This window comes from Rousettus aegyptiacus, unplaced genomic scaffold (assembly GCF_014176215.1).
Source record: "Rousettus aegyptiacus isolate mRouAeg1 unplaced genomic scaffold, mRouAeg1.p scaffold_m13_p_10, whole genome shotgun sequence".
Lineage (NCBI taxonomy): Eukaryota > Metazoa > Chordata > Mammalia > Chiroptera > Pteropodidae > Rousettus > Rousettus aegyptiacus.
Genome location: NW_023416285.1, coordinates 57,009,752 through 57,025,369, shown reverse-complemented (window position 1 = coordinate 57,025,369; position 15,618 = coordinate 57,009,752). Strand labels below are relative to the sequence as shown.

At 30.8% G+C, this 15,618-nt stretch overlaps 1 protein-coding gene across 2 annotated transcripts in view; it reads right to left on the bottom strand.

Annotated features, from left to right (window-relative positions):
- Window positions 1-15,618, bottom strand: part of TECRL (trans-2,3-enoyl-CoA reductase like) — a 98,126-nt gene that overhangs the window by 58,435 nt on the left and 24,073 nt on the right. For both annotated transcript variants that reach the window (XM_036227893.1, XM_036227894.1), the window contains exon 2: window positions 11,025-11,076. In XM_036227893.1, the coding sequence (XP_036083786.1) occupies window positions 11,025-11,076 (52 nt within the window). The remainder of the gene's footprint in view (window positions 1-11,024; window positions 11,077-15,618) is intronic.

Below are 15,618 nucleotides of genomic sequence, written 5' to 3'. Positions count from 1 at the left end.
GTTGTTTAATCTCCACATATTTCTGATTCTTCCTGCTTTTTTTTTTTTTTTTTTTTTTTTGCAGTCGATTTCTAATTTCAAAGTGTTATGGTCAGAGAATATGCTTAGTATTATTTAAATTTTCTTATTTGTTGAGTCTAGTTTTGTTTCCCAATATGTGGTCTATCCTTATGAATGTTCCATGTGCACTAGAAAAGGTGTTTTGGAATGAAAGTCTCTGTAAATGTCAAATATGTCTAATTGGTTTAATGTGTCATTAAAGTTGATATTTCCTTATGGATGTTCAGTGGAGTATTTAGGTCTACTACTCTAATTGTGTTTTTGTCAGTTTCTCCCTTTAGTTCTATTAACAATTGTTTTATATATTTTGGTGCTTCCTGAATGGGAGCATAAATGTTGATAAGTGTTATGTCTTCGTGATGTATGGCTCCCATTATCATTATGTAATGTCTCTCATTTTCTCTCATTTTCATTTTTATCTTGAAGTCTATTTTGTCAGATATAATTATGTTACACCTGCTTATCTGGATGCCATTTGCTTGGAGTATCATTTTCCACCCTTTCACTTTGAGTCTACATTTGTTCTTGCAGCTCAGAGGTATTCTTGAAGGCAGTATATGGTTGGGTTTTGTATTTTGATACAATTTGCTTCTCTCTGCCTTTTGACTAGTGAATTCAGGTCATTTTACAGTTAGGGTGATTATCGATGTATGAGAATTTCCTATAGCCATTTTATCTTTTGTTTTCTGTAGCTTAGTGTCTCAATTGTTTCTTTGTCTTTGTGTTTCTGTCTATTATTTTAATTTGCGATGTTTTATGGTTTTTCCCTCTGTTCCCTCCTGTTTTATATTATGTCTCAGTTCTGGACTTGTTCTGGATTTTTGGTGTGTGGTTACCATTTAGTTTATGTAAAGGATAGTTATTTATATACAGTTATCTATTTTCTTCTGTATCTCTATTTCCCTTTGCTCCTTCCCCTTTTCTGCTTTTGTTGTCTCGCATTATCCCTATATATACTAAACATTCATTTCTAGTTGCAGTAGCTATTGTCTTCTTATCTTTTTAAAGGTGTTTTTTTTGGGGGGGGGTGGTCTTTAACCATTATATAATATTTAAGCTTCTAATACCCTGTTCTTAATAAGGATTTCACTGTCTTACTTTTGCCTGCTTGTTAGTCATCTTACTCATAATTATGCATTTTGTTTATCCTTTTGTTTCAGATAGAATGACCCCCTTCAGTATTTCCTGTAATATAGGCCTTGTGGTGGAAAATTCCTCAGTTTTTGTATGTCTGGTAGGTTTTTATTTCTCCTTCATATCTAAAGTAGAGCTTTGGTGGATATATTACTCTTGGCTGATCATTTTTTTTCAAATAATTTGAATATTTAGTTCCACTCCTTCCTTGCTGATAACATTTATGCTGTGAAGTCCAATGATAGTCTAATGGACTTGCATTTATAAATCACTGTCTTTTTTCCCTGGCTGCCTTGAGAAGTTTTTCTTTGTCATTAATTTTTGACAGTTTTAATATAATGTCTCTTGGAAAAGGCCTTTTTGGGTTGAGATAATTGGGTGTCCTGTTTGCTTCTTGGACTCGAAGATGTAGTTCTTTCCATAGGTTGGGGAAATTCTCACTGACTATTTGTTTGAATATGCTCTCTGTTCCTTTCTCCCTCTCTTCTCCTTCCATGTTCCCATTATTTTTATGTTGCTTTTTCTGATGGTGTCAGATAGTTCTTGTAGAGTTCTTTTAAATTTTTAATTCTCAGGTCTCACTCTTCCTTCTGTCTAAAACATAGTTTCTTACTATATCTCATTAATGATTTCTATCTTCGATATCACTAGTTCTTTCCTCTGTCTGGTCAGCTCTATTTCCTAATATTGCTATTTTATTCTTCATTTATTTTTTTTGAGTTCTTCATCTCCAGAAGTTTATTTGGTTCTTTTTCAGAGTTTCAGTCTCCTTCATAAAGTATTCCTGTTGTTCGCTGCTTTTGGTTCTAATTTCTTTGAAATGTCAGTCTGAATTTTCTTGCATCTCAATGAGGTTTTTCCTAAGGACATTCTTGAATTCTGTCATTTAAATTGCATATTTCTCTGTCTTTCATCTTTTTTTCTGGATATTTTTCACTTTTTTCTGAGGTGCTTTGTCACCTTGGTTGTTCATGGTGTTTAATGGACTGTTTCTCTGCCTGGGCATTAATGGGAGTATATTTTGCTTTAAATATACATATATATATTAAATATACATACATATACATACATATATATATATATATATATTAGAGTGATCTTCCTTTAGGAGGTAATAAGAATGAGCTTTTTTTTTTTTTTCCTTGTAGGTGGCATCCAAGCCTCTTGGATCTCTGCTTTGAAGCTAAAAATGCCCCTCTCTCTCTGGTGGTTTTCTGTGCATCCTCTGCAATCAGGTCCCTTTGTCCTAGGGCTCTACTCCTGTGGAAGGATGTGATGGGTGATGTGAGTCTGAGCTTCTGAAAATGCCATTACTGCCCAACAGTCAGATGCAGTGTTTTGCTGCTTCCTTCCAAATCTGTTTAATTGGGTGGAGTTGGTGTTAACTGGGAAAGGCTTGCAGTGTGTTTATCTGTATCCCTTCCAGTAGTGCTGTCCTCCAGATTTCAGCTGTCTTGCTTTGATATCACCATGGCTGTAGTGTGTTTCAGTAGTGAATGCTCAAATTCCCATGGGGCTTGGTGGTGTTAGTTCTGAGAGGATATGGTTGGAGGAGGGTGCACTCTGAGCTGATGGTAGGGATATGGCCGGACTTTGTGACTCAGCCTCTTGCTTGGCAATGGTGGCTGCTAAGACACAGCTATTGTTCCTCTACACTCAGTCTCTGCCCTGCTCTCTGCCCTGCTCCCTGGGCTCTGCTGCATAGAATATGCTGATCACATAGGAAACCCTGTAAGGAGATTCAAAGAACTAAGAACTGGCCATTAAATCTCCTCTCCTCTTCCTCCTGCAGGGTGCCCTGGCTACATATCACAGCTCCTTTATTTCTCTCTCCTAATCTGCCTCTGAGACTCATGCAATTTGCTCATCTTCTGATGCTCTGATGCGCAGATCTCTCAGTTTTGCTTGCGTGCATGTTGAGTATAATTGGTTGAATTGTAAATGTTCATTCAGCTTGTTGTTATTTCAGGGAGAGAGATCCAGAGAGATCCCTCATGTGCCATGTTTCTGATGTGAGGAGGCTCCTTTAAAATTGCCTAGAGAATACACATTATTCTATACTATATCAGTGGTCCCCAACCTCTTGGCACCAGGAATTGGTGTTCCCGTGAGAATCTAATGTCTGATGATCTGAGATAGAGCTGAGGTGGTGACGCCAGAGCTGGGGAGCTTCTGCAAATATATATAAAGCTTCAATCACTTGCCAGCCACTCACCTGCTGTGTGGCCCAGTTCCTAACAGGACACACACCAGTATGATTTATATGTTCTTTACCTGTTACAATATATTGTACAGCCTTTTATGTGGCCCAAACTGCAACTGGTTTGCTAATTTAATTGTTTCTTTCCTTGCTTTTTTCATAGGGCTCTTTCTGGGAACAGCAGAGACAAGTAGTACAGTAGATTATAAATATCACCGAAACTTCTTATGGTATTGTTAACTAATAGATAACATGCAAGTCATGGGCAAATTATTTTACTTTTTCTTTCAGAAAGTTCTTTATTGGCACAGAGTTAGTGTACAAATTATACTTCAGCTGATTGCCATTCACTTTTTTCTTCAGTTCATATACTATTAATTTTTAGGTTGGTCTCATAGAAGAAGTTCTATTAGCATTTTCCAGCCATATTTGCATTCTTTCTTTTATTTTTATTAACTGTTATTTTTAATTCAATAGTGTTCTTAGGTGCCATATGACAGGAATTTCGGTCACTGTAACAAATTGTGAACTATGCTTTGATTGATAGTACTATTATTCATTATATAATTTATAAAACTTTCTAGTCTGTTCCCTATTTGTAAATGGGGACTAATGATACCCTTTCCAAAGTAAAATAAACAAATGTTATTTGGATTTCTATCAGAAGAAATTAATGAAAAATATGGTTCAGTAAAATAGAGGCAATACAGGTTAGTGGTGAATTTAAATTCCAGCTCTTCTACTTGTTACCTATGTGACCTTGGGCGAGTAATCTAATCTTTTTTTAGACTCTCATCTATAAAATAATAATTATAATACAACTAGATGATTATAAAGTCATGCATATTAAAGAATTACTACATGGGAGATTCATGACATAAAGTATTTGATAAATGTTAACTATATTTTCATTATTACAAATTTTAATGTAAAGTAGCTAGTGTAGAACATGCAAAGATATTATAAAGCATAGTATTTGCTCACCTTTGATGTTGCTATAATTTTTAAATTAAAAAATCCAAGTATAGATAGAATCAGAGAAATTCTCATAGAGAACAAAAAGGCATTTATATCTTGATAAATCAGTAAATATTTTTAAAGATAGAAAGACTATTCCGAGTAATTTAAAAAGGTGTGAGTAAGCATGGAGAAAGGAATAGAAATACTCCACCTAAGGCAATTTAAACTTAATAAACAACATTCTTTAAGTGATTCGAATGTCCAAGAAACAAAGTAAATGATGGTGCCATAATAACAGAAAATATGAAATTTAACAAAGAGAGATTTATTTCAAAGAAGAATACAGATTTTTAAGTATCAAAGGGCAATTATATGGAGATATATCTTGCAGGTTTTAGAAACAGATTCTGTAATAAGATAGAGTTCTCCAGCCTAGGGATGCTAATGAAAGCTAAGAGTTATGTTTCTGAGGGATAATATTTGAAGAGCACAAAAATACTAATAATGAAAGACACCTAGATTTGAGTAAAAAAAGAAGAACTATAGCAAGACAAATGTTACAAGAGAAGAGCTTTCCTTTCATTTCCCTTCCTCTTCATGATTTTCTTATGTGCTGACTGGAAAATTACTGCTTGGCTAACACCCATGGGAACATAGGCCATCATCCATAGGAACATAACATTCTAACAATAAACTTTCTGCTTCTGTACCCCCTGCTTGCACAACTGACCTGTGGGTTGACAGTGAGTAAAAAGAAGAAAAATAGACTTTTGTGTTCAGACAGAATGAAGAATGAGGTTTAGGGCTTAAAAACCTTGTACCTCTACATTTTGGGGCTGCTTAATTTGGGGTCTGGACACCCTTGGCAGATCCAGCTAGCTGAATAAAGAGTGTGTCTCCTATAACTCATTGATTTCTGGTAGTCCGTGTGTCTATCGGGGGCTGGCGGCTACAACACTTAGACACAAATGTTTGCCAATTTTGACAAATATGTTACTAGTTATACGAAATTTGTGAGTAGAAAAAATTCATAGATTACCATTGTAATTTAATGATGATATTATTTCCAATGGTTATCTTCATTTAATATTTAAGGATCTATTTTATGTTCTGCACCCAATTCCAACAAGTATGTGTGTCAGGGAGTAGTTTTCCCTTGATACCAATAAGAAATGCTCAGGATACTGCCATGGCAGTGTCCTACAAGTTAATTCAATTTTGACACTATCTCTGGAGAAGTAGAATCAGATTCCACAATTAAGGGTTCAGTTCTACACACTAGCCCTACACACATACATACCTTCAAATTTCTGCTGCAAGTCTAGGCTGTCACCTGCACTTCTGACCAACTGACTAGAAATCAAAGATTCCCATGACTCCCTCCTTGGGTTCAGTTATTCGCTAGAATGGCTCACAGAACTCAGAGAAATGTGTTACCTATTAAATTACTGGTTTATTATAAAAGAATGTAATTCAAGAACAGCCTGATGAAATCAATGCATAGGTCAAGGCATGGGAAAAGGTCTCTGAGTCTCCATGCCGTCTCAGAGCATAGTGCTCTCCTCAAATTACCACCCAGTTCACCGACAAAAAGTTCTCAAAAACCAATCCTTTTGGGTTTTTATGGAGGCTTCATTACATAAGAATGATAGATTAAATCATTTGCAGTTGAGTCAATTTACAGTCCCTTTCTCCTCCACAGAGGTGTGGGGTGATACCAAAAGTTCCAATTCTCTAATCACAAAGTTAATTCTTTCAGCAACCAGGTTTTCTGAGCCCTGCCCCTTGGGTTTTATCCAAAAATCGTCTCATTAACATAACAAAAGAACCTTATTGTTTTTATCACTTAAGAAATTCCAAGGGTTTTAGGAGCTCTGTGCCAAAAAGGGGACATAAACCAAAAATATATTTTTATTATTAAACACAATATCAGAGCATTCTTATTTATTTTAATAATTTAAAAGAAAATGAGCCAGAAACAGCAAAGCGTTTACTACTTAATTTTTTCTTAAAAAAAAAAAAAAGTAATAAAACTTTAAAACTTCAATCTCAAATATTCAAAATATTTATAATGAACTATCTGGAAACTATTTGTGATATGTTTGGTACATATGCTCATGTTGTGGATGAATAAAAGGTGTTTCTAGTTACTTTCCAGTAACCTCACAAGGTGATTTAATCATAAATTCCTAACTGGGCAGGTGATGGTGCATAGTCTCACCTCAGCCATTGTCAGAGCTGAGCTGATCAAGAAGGGAAGGTTTTGGTGGTGAAGAACACAAAAGGGGCTGACATGAGAATGAAACAGCAGACATCAACTTTATTGCAGGAAATGCAGTTCTGTTGTGGGGAGCACGCTTCTGCTCTTGTTCTTCTGCTGCTCCCTTTCTTGTATCCCCTAGGGGACCACATAGGGTCCACATATAACAGAGTACAATAGTGACATTCAGTCACACATGTGTGATACAATAAGCTGAATTATGTTAACATATTTTAGGTGTAGACTCCCTACTACACTTATGTAGCATTCTAAATCCCGGGTCCTATTCCAAGCGGGAGCCTGGATCAAAGCCCCACCTGAGAACAGCCAGGCCTGAGACCCACAGGCATGTAACTTCTTTAGTAAAGCATTTATCTTTGCCTTAAGTAAGACCTGTCCATTGTTTCTGTGCACCCAGTTTACCACACCTTTGAAATAAACCCTAATTACCCTCAAGAAAGCACATAATCTTGTTAAGTATCCTTTAATCCAATCCTGCCTTGTTTTTTCTTTCCTACCTTCCTATAATCTTCCTTACAACTTCCTCCATAATTTTAAATGCAAAAAGAAACTGCGAAATGCTGTTCTGGGGAATATTTGAGATCTTGCTACCTGGCATATGTCCTAGGTTTGTATCAAATAATCTCTATATTATAAACATTCTCTACAGATTTGGACATTACTTATTTCGACAACCTGAATCAAAATCTCACAGGATTAGTCTTGTCAGTTATGTATGTTTTGATATAAGCTTTGAAAATATCTTTTGGTAGAACTAAAAGTATTTACTAAATGTTATATGATTTGTTACTGCATAAAGATTAAATCTCATTCAATATTTATGAAGCATTCACTGGATTTTATATAGCACCCAACGATAGTGAGGTTATAGTTATAATATTTATCTCCACTAAATAATGATAGAAGTGATCATTGATAATAACTAGTTGGTGGCAAGTTTCTTTTTAGAGAGTAAACATGATATCAGAATGCCCTTCAAAATGACCTTATCTTATTGTGATAGGTAACCAACAATCTTTAACTACAAAACCAGTAGAAGTTTTAAAAAATTGGGAAAGTTCTTCTTTTTAAAATATTTAGATAAAATGCTACCTTTATACAACTTTGTATGACAATAATATTTTCCAATTTCTGTTAGAGGTTCCTTGGTTTTTGAGGAATGACACAGTTCCTGAAGAGTATATTCACTACACCTTTACTTTGAGAATTATTCATCTTTATTGATATATCTTCTACATTATCAGTGAAATTATCACATTCATTCCTGTCTTTAGAGGTCTAGACCATAAAAATTTAAATAATTTTGAGTATGGTAAAATATAGCAAAATAGCATTTAGGCAAGATTTATTTTCACTGAAATTTACTTGTTATTCTGGCAAATATTTTGATTATTAATTAATTAAATCCACAAAATAGAATATATCATTACAGATGTAAATTAGTGTATACACACACACACATACACACACACACACACACATTTGCCTGTTACTCTTTGTAAGTTCTATTATTTTCCAAAGATATTAATAATTATTATTCTAATAAAGTTATATTGTATCCCAAAAGAGAACAAATTGCATTTAAAATCGAGAACACATGGAATAACTTTTGAGTAACATAAAATAAGGTTATGCTCTTCAGCTAGAATATGTAATATTATACATATCTAGAGTTTGAAAATTAAAACAAAACTCACCTGAATTATTCTTAGAAAATATTCACATAGTTTTAGGCAGAGTGTCACCTGGATTTATATAATTCTCAATTTTTCTGCTCAGTTTTGACAAGGTTTAATTTCTCTCTGAAACCTTGTGAGAAGTTGGGAGTGAATAGAGGGTGATATATAGAGATAGGAGTGTGAAGATCACTGAAGGAGAGACATCAAGATACAAGCAAGAATAATAACTATAAGTGGTAACGAATAAATGGGTGGAGATAAAGAAAGATTAGTGGAGGATTTGTAGCTGAGGGCATTTCACTATTTACAGTATATCAAATGAGAAAAAGAGAATAAATGAAAGTTATATGTTTGTGTGTATGTATATATGCATATATATAGAGAGAGATGATTTATAGTTCAATAGGCACCTCTTTTTCATGAAAACCTTGTTCTTTCTTTTTTACAACTAATGTTGTAATTGTAGTTTCCTCCCCTTTCTATTTCCTCACTAGTCCAACAGCTGGTGACCGGGGAGGGTAATCTAAAATATGACATAACAAAGCAGAACTGAAAAATTATGAACCTTGAAGAACACAAGGTAGTCATTTTATAGGACAAGAAAAGTCACAATATAAAAGTTCCAAAATAAAATAAAAAATGTAAAGCGGATGGAAGTTAGAAATAGGCAAACAAGAAATCAAGATCAGTCAGAACACGGAAGAGAACAAAGGCTAGAGATAAAAGTCATGTAGGGAGCATTCTCCCCTCAGGAAACCAGTCTTTGATAACAGTTATATTTTTTTTCTTATAAGATTAACAATTCCTATTATGACTCCAGGGCTTGAGAATAAACAGCATCAGAAATTTCATAATAAAAAAATAATTTGGTGTCAGAAAGTAAAGAATCTGTAAAAAACTAACAAGTATAGTTATATAGATATAGCTACATGTATAATATATATATGATATTATTATGTGGATATATTTATAAATTTGAATAAAGTATTCAATTTTACCTCATTTTATTTATTTGATTTTTTATTTATTTATGTATTTTTTTTAAAGGCAAGGCAGCCCTTGGTTGACCTTACAGATTGCAAGGATCTTGTCAGTTTACAATCCCTTTTTTTTTAAATTTAAAAAAAATTTTTATGCCTATAGCACCTGGTCCTACCTGGTTTTAGAATATGTTAAATAGATAAAATATGAAGACAGTCAACATATAACTTTTTTTTTTTACCATTATATGTATTGTTGCCATTATATATATTGTCAGTGTTAGCAGCATTTTTTTTTTTTTTTTTACTATTTGGTAACTACATTAAACATAATGTCCAATTTACTTCTTCTTCTGCAAGAATTTGAAATATATTTCAAATAATTCTGTTCTAACCGAATATGTTTTCTGTTTCTATTAAAATTTCTAAATACAGTTTCCTCCAAAAATTTATAAATTTTAGATATATCGACTATTTGGCTTTTGTTTTTACATTATATATATATATATATTTTTTTTTGTCTTCCTTATGAGACTATCTTTTGAAGGTTAATGGGAATGACTTCTACCTTTATTTAATTAGCCATTATGTATAGCATAGTCATATTACATAAAGTATTCAATAAATATCCTATATTCTTTCCTGTAAGAAAATGATGAAAATAATAAAACAACTCTATCTGTATTATTCTAAAATGTTATTAAATGGTTTAATGTTTTAGTTTGTGAGCTTTAAGAATATTTTCACGGCACAGCCAACTTAATTTGTGAAACAAGGAAATAAAAGCTTACTTCTTTAAAAAATTTTTTTCAGAAAAGAAACATCATTCAACTAAATCCAAAGGATTAAAAATTCTCCCTAACAAAATCCATAAACTGTACAACACCAAGAATGAACTCTAATTTAATGATAGGTCTTTGGGTAATAATGATGTGTTAGTGTAGACTCATGGATTGTAACGAATGTACCACTCTGATGTGGAATGTTAATGGTGTGGGAGGCTGTGTATGTGTGTGGGTAGGGGTAAATGGGGACTTTGTATTTTCTGCCCAACTTCGTTATGAATCTAAAAGTGCTCTAAAAAAAAAGCTATTTAAAAAACACTCCTTAGTAATTCCAAACATTTTTAGTATGTTTAAGTTATAAGTAAACTTTGTTAAAAAGTTGTAAAATAAAAATCTAATTTAAACAAACTTTATATAAATATCACCAAGTAAATAATAATAGATCTCTTAATAATACATAAAATAATTATATATAATAATATGTGGTATAATAATATAACAATATATTTAACTATTAATAAAATTTAAAAAACATAATTTTAATGTATTATGTAAAGAATTCTTATGTGGAAACAATTTCACATATATAAATACATGGAGTAAAAACATTGCTTAATATTTCCTTAAAGAAATACATTGTGTTAATTAATGCATTTTATATACAGGAAGGGTCCTATTAGAACCAAGAATGTTCACATATGAACAAGGAAACAGTTTTGTGATAAAACAAAAGAATTTTGAGGATTAAGGCATCAATTCAAGAGTAAGACATAAGAAGGTTCATAGTCAAGAATTATTTAACATAATATTATTTCTGACTTCCAGATTGAAATATAATTTTCACACACTCTTCATCATAATATTGAACTTATTCTTACAGATAAATCTGAATAAATTTGATAAAAATAAGACTAACATAAATTTTAAAGTATAAATGTGACTTACATGCTTTGTGAAATTTTTGCTTAACATCATGAATAGTAGATGTTTGCATCACCTGAAAAGGAAAATAAAATAGAGAGAATTATAAAGAAAATGTTCATCTGTTTCCTAAATATTTGTTAAAAAAAAACATAATTTTATATAGTTAAAATGTGAAATTATTACAAAATAGCCCCTTTGTTTTATTTAGCTTTTTAGTTACTATTGCTTTGATAACTTGAAACACTGCATCAATATACCTTTCTGAAAATTTGTATATAGTAATAATGGTGTTATTATAGGAGTTCATTCTGATATATAGCTCTAAAATATAGTTTTGAATATTTTCTCTTCATAATATTCATCTGTTTTAAAATAAGTAAGATCATCAATTAAAAGTGTGAGTCAATGCACAAGATAGATAGAAGGTAAAGACTGTATGACAGACAAGCCTGAGGATATGCAATTGATTTATATAGACAAAGAGGGACATGATTAATTCGGAATATAATGAGAAAAAACAATCCAACCTAAGCCTCCTAATTAGTTATGTTATTTAAACTCCCATCCAAAATTACTATTGGTCCATCAAAATTCATGTTAAATATATTATTTGAATTTATTAAGTGCATAGTAGTTTGACCAATCATTTGGTCCTGATCTACTAAAATGAACTCTTTATAATAGAAAAATGAATAAAAGAAATGTTTTTCATCTAAATTGGAAAATTCATGAGGATAAGAGTTCTGTCCAAACCCCTCAAGCCATCATAATATTTTTTGACTTTCTGACTTTGTTCATATCAAAAGAACTTTCTCTGATCATGCAAGAAAAAGATTTTTTTTCTTTCTCTAAACATGTAAGAAATACTTTGTACATGACTTTATTTATTATTTTATTTTGTTACACTAAGTTATGCTCATGGCTCTTTTAGAAGGCAAATGAAAAATATATGCATAAAGGGATAATACTAATACCCAGACACTTCTTATTAACTATATTATATATATAATATTTTATTATGTACTAAAAATATAACAATGAATACATGTATTTTACCATTTTACACTTTCTGTTTAATAGAATTATAACCAAGGATGTGCTATGTCATTCAGAAAAAAAATTTTTTCTTGATGTTTTTATATATATGGCTTAATAAATAAGAAAGGTATGAGATTTAAGCATTGAAGAATGATATTAATTTTCATTTCTGTTATGCTGTAAATTAAAAAAAGTACCATAAAGGATTCTGAATATAACATTTTCAAATATTTTATAGCATCGCACTTCTCTTGAATATGTAAGGAAATATTTGTAAAATAGTTTTTAGAAAGGATGAAATACATATATATTCATATTTAAACATATTTTATCTTAATTTTGATTATTCTACTTTAATATTTAAAGTTATTTGTGAAAATTGGAGTATTCATTGTTTTATTTCACTGTTAATCACAAAACGTTCTTCTAATATGTTGCTTCCTTTAACAGGGATACCTAAAATCCATGCGCAATTCTCCAGAATAACACATATTTGTCCGTCAGTCATTTCAAGGACCATCTAATTTCAAAACCAAATAATTTTCAAAATCAATAACTTCTCTATTAAGGTTTGCTGTGTGTCAGCTGTCACTTTATGAGGGCATATTATCTTCTGTTTACTTGCTAGTTGTTCAATCTATGAGGTCCTTGAGGACAATGACCTAGTATTAATGTAGTTTGTCTTTGAATATGTTGGACACCATATAACATATATAAAGTTTAAAGTAACTTATTAAAGTGAAAAATAAAGCTGTTAATGCAAAGTTATATGAAAACAAATAGAAGTTTCTTGATTTGATATGAAAAGTATTTTACAAATTTGATTTTGAACCAAATTTTTAATTTAATTTAATTTTTGTTTTGTTTTTGTTATTGTTGTTTTTTTAATTACATTTGACTTTCACATGTTAGAAAAGTGCTGATTTTGAAAAAATCATTGAGGACTGCCTTTTCAGGCGCAATTTTAGTCAAATATAGCAAAAAATAAAAATAAAAGTAACCATTAAATGATTTAGATAACACTGCTCAATTAGCCACAGCCTGTGTGTGATCAACTCTTTTGGGCCCTTAGTTGTATTCAGAGCACAAAGAGAGGAAAAGATGATAATTAACAGCATGTAAAACTTTCTGATTACTAAATTGATGTCTCAGTAGCTTTATCAGGAAGTTTATTCATAATAGTTTTTACTTTTTATCCAGTTTTATAACCACTTAAACAGGACAAACTATTATCACAAAAATTAATCATTTGCCTATATCATAATTAATTGTGCAGATGGAAGAAATAAATATCTCCTATATCTGAAATCCTGAAATTTTCATTAATATTTCTTTCTCTCCAGAGAAAATTAATTTTAAGATGTTAAGTGGACAAGGTAAATGATATTTGTTAGTTGAACCAAAAATTTACTTCTAAATTCTAACTGACAATAGTTGAGGTTTGGGTCAGTATTATTTTATCGAACATTTAAATTGATAGACTTAGAAAAAACTTTTTACATTCAAGTGATTAGTCTGGAATCAGCTTGAATTTGACCCATGCAAAGGTACTGTAATATTTCACACACACACAAAAAAAAATTTTTTGTATTATTACTACTTTAAAAAGTATATTTTTGCCACTTTCTCAAGAACTCCCAAAAATGAACAGATGTCTCCATAACAGTTTATCCAGCTTAGAGAAATGAAAATTAAATGGTAGGACAAACAACAACCACTTGAAATTCATTTGATAGTGAAATTGCAAGGTGCAATCCAAAAATTGTCAGTAAAGATTGTGAAGAAAAGAAATGTTCTACCAATAAACACACAGAAACAGAATAGAAACTAAATAGAACAGAAATAATTAACTATACATGTGTGAAAACACACACACACAGACACATACACAAACAAAATATTCAGTGCACAATTTCTAAGTGGAAAGAGCTTTTTTTCCTGTTTTTTTTGGAGACACAAGAGAACTAAACCAGCCTAGAGAATCATATCTTAGATTGATTAATCCAAGAAAGTGGGAAAAATACACCTGAGAATTTTCGTTAGAATGTTTTACATTAGAAAATAGAATATAAAGTTGCAAATATTTTACTTAGAATAGAAGAAAGTTTCCTGAGTAAGGAAATAATATTTACTAGTAAGTAATCTTTAAGTTGTACCTAAAATATAAATAAGCCATTTATACACATTATTTTTTGTAAATTCAGAATATTTATGCTATTTTATAGAATATCAAGAATTTTCACTGTGAATAAAATTGACACTACACTATGGTTGTGAAAAAAATCAGTATTAATAAAGTTTAAATATCTTAAATTTAACTGGATTTTGTTCACTAAGAAATAGCAAAATTGTATCATATCGATTTTATTTCTTTATATACCATAATGAATTATTTAAAATTAGTTCTTTGTTATGTTCAAAATTATATATATCTATAAACACATATTTCAGACATTTTGTATCATAACAAAAGTTTATATGTAGCAATTGCACATTTGGTTATTATTTTTTCAGTTCAAAAATAAAATAAGCATTAATATATAAATTAATTCCTTTAAAATATTCACCATAGAAAATTTTAAAAATGTATTCATTATTTTTAAAATTAAATTTATTGTGAAAAGATGTTTAACTTCAGTAGCTATTAGGGAACTGCAAATCGAAATCACAAAGAGATACCACCTCACACCAGTTAAAATGGTTATTACCAACAGGATAAGTAATAACAAGTGTTGGTGAGGTTATAGTAAAAAAAAAAGGAGCCCTATACACTGCTGGTAGGAATGCAAATTTATACAGCCACTATATGGAAAGCAAGATAGAGTGTCCTCAAAAAATTAAGAATAAAATTACTAAATGACCCAGCAATTACTCTTTTGGATATTTACCCCCAAAACTTGAAAATATTTATCTATAAAGATATATGCATCCTGATGTTTACTGCAGCATTATTCACAATGGCCAAGACATGAAAACAATGAAAGTGCCTTTTGATAGATGATCGAATAACATGTGGTACAATAATGGGCTTTTATATAAATACTTTTATTCCCAGTAAATTATGTGTAAGTTTCATTTAGGAGTAGAGCAAGGATATGATTAATTTTGTAATAAATGTAGATATATATGGAATTATAACATTGAAAATATTTTTTAAATTATAATTGGAAATTCAAGTTTGATTTCTAACAAAATACAAAAAAAAGAAATGTTTTATAAATTAGAAAATACAGATTTTAAGAAAGAAATTTTTAATGGTAAATACTCTTTCTGGAATATTTTTACAATTCAGATTAAGACAGGATAAGATCATAAAGACCATAGAATTTAAAGCATTTTTTTAAGAATAAAATAAAGCCAAGTGAAATTAACACTTGTGATTACTTTTTACATATCTTTAATTATAATTTCCTATTGCAAATCTGTGACACTAAGAAAAGAATCCTCACAGTCAGGAAAGTCTACATATAATGTGGTATTACTGAAATAATTTATGAAGCCCAAGCCATATTTAAATGAAATAGTCTGTTTTTACACCATTTCAAATAAAAGAATATTAACTCTGAGAAAAACACTA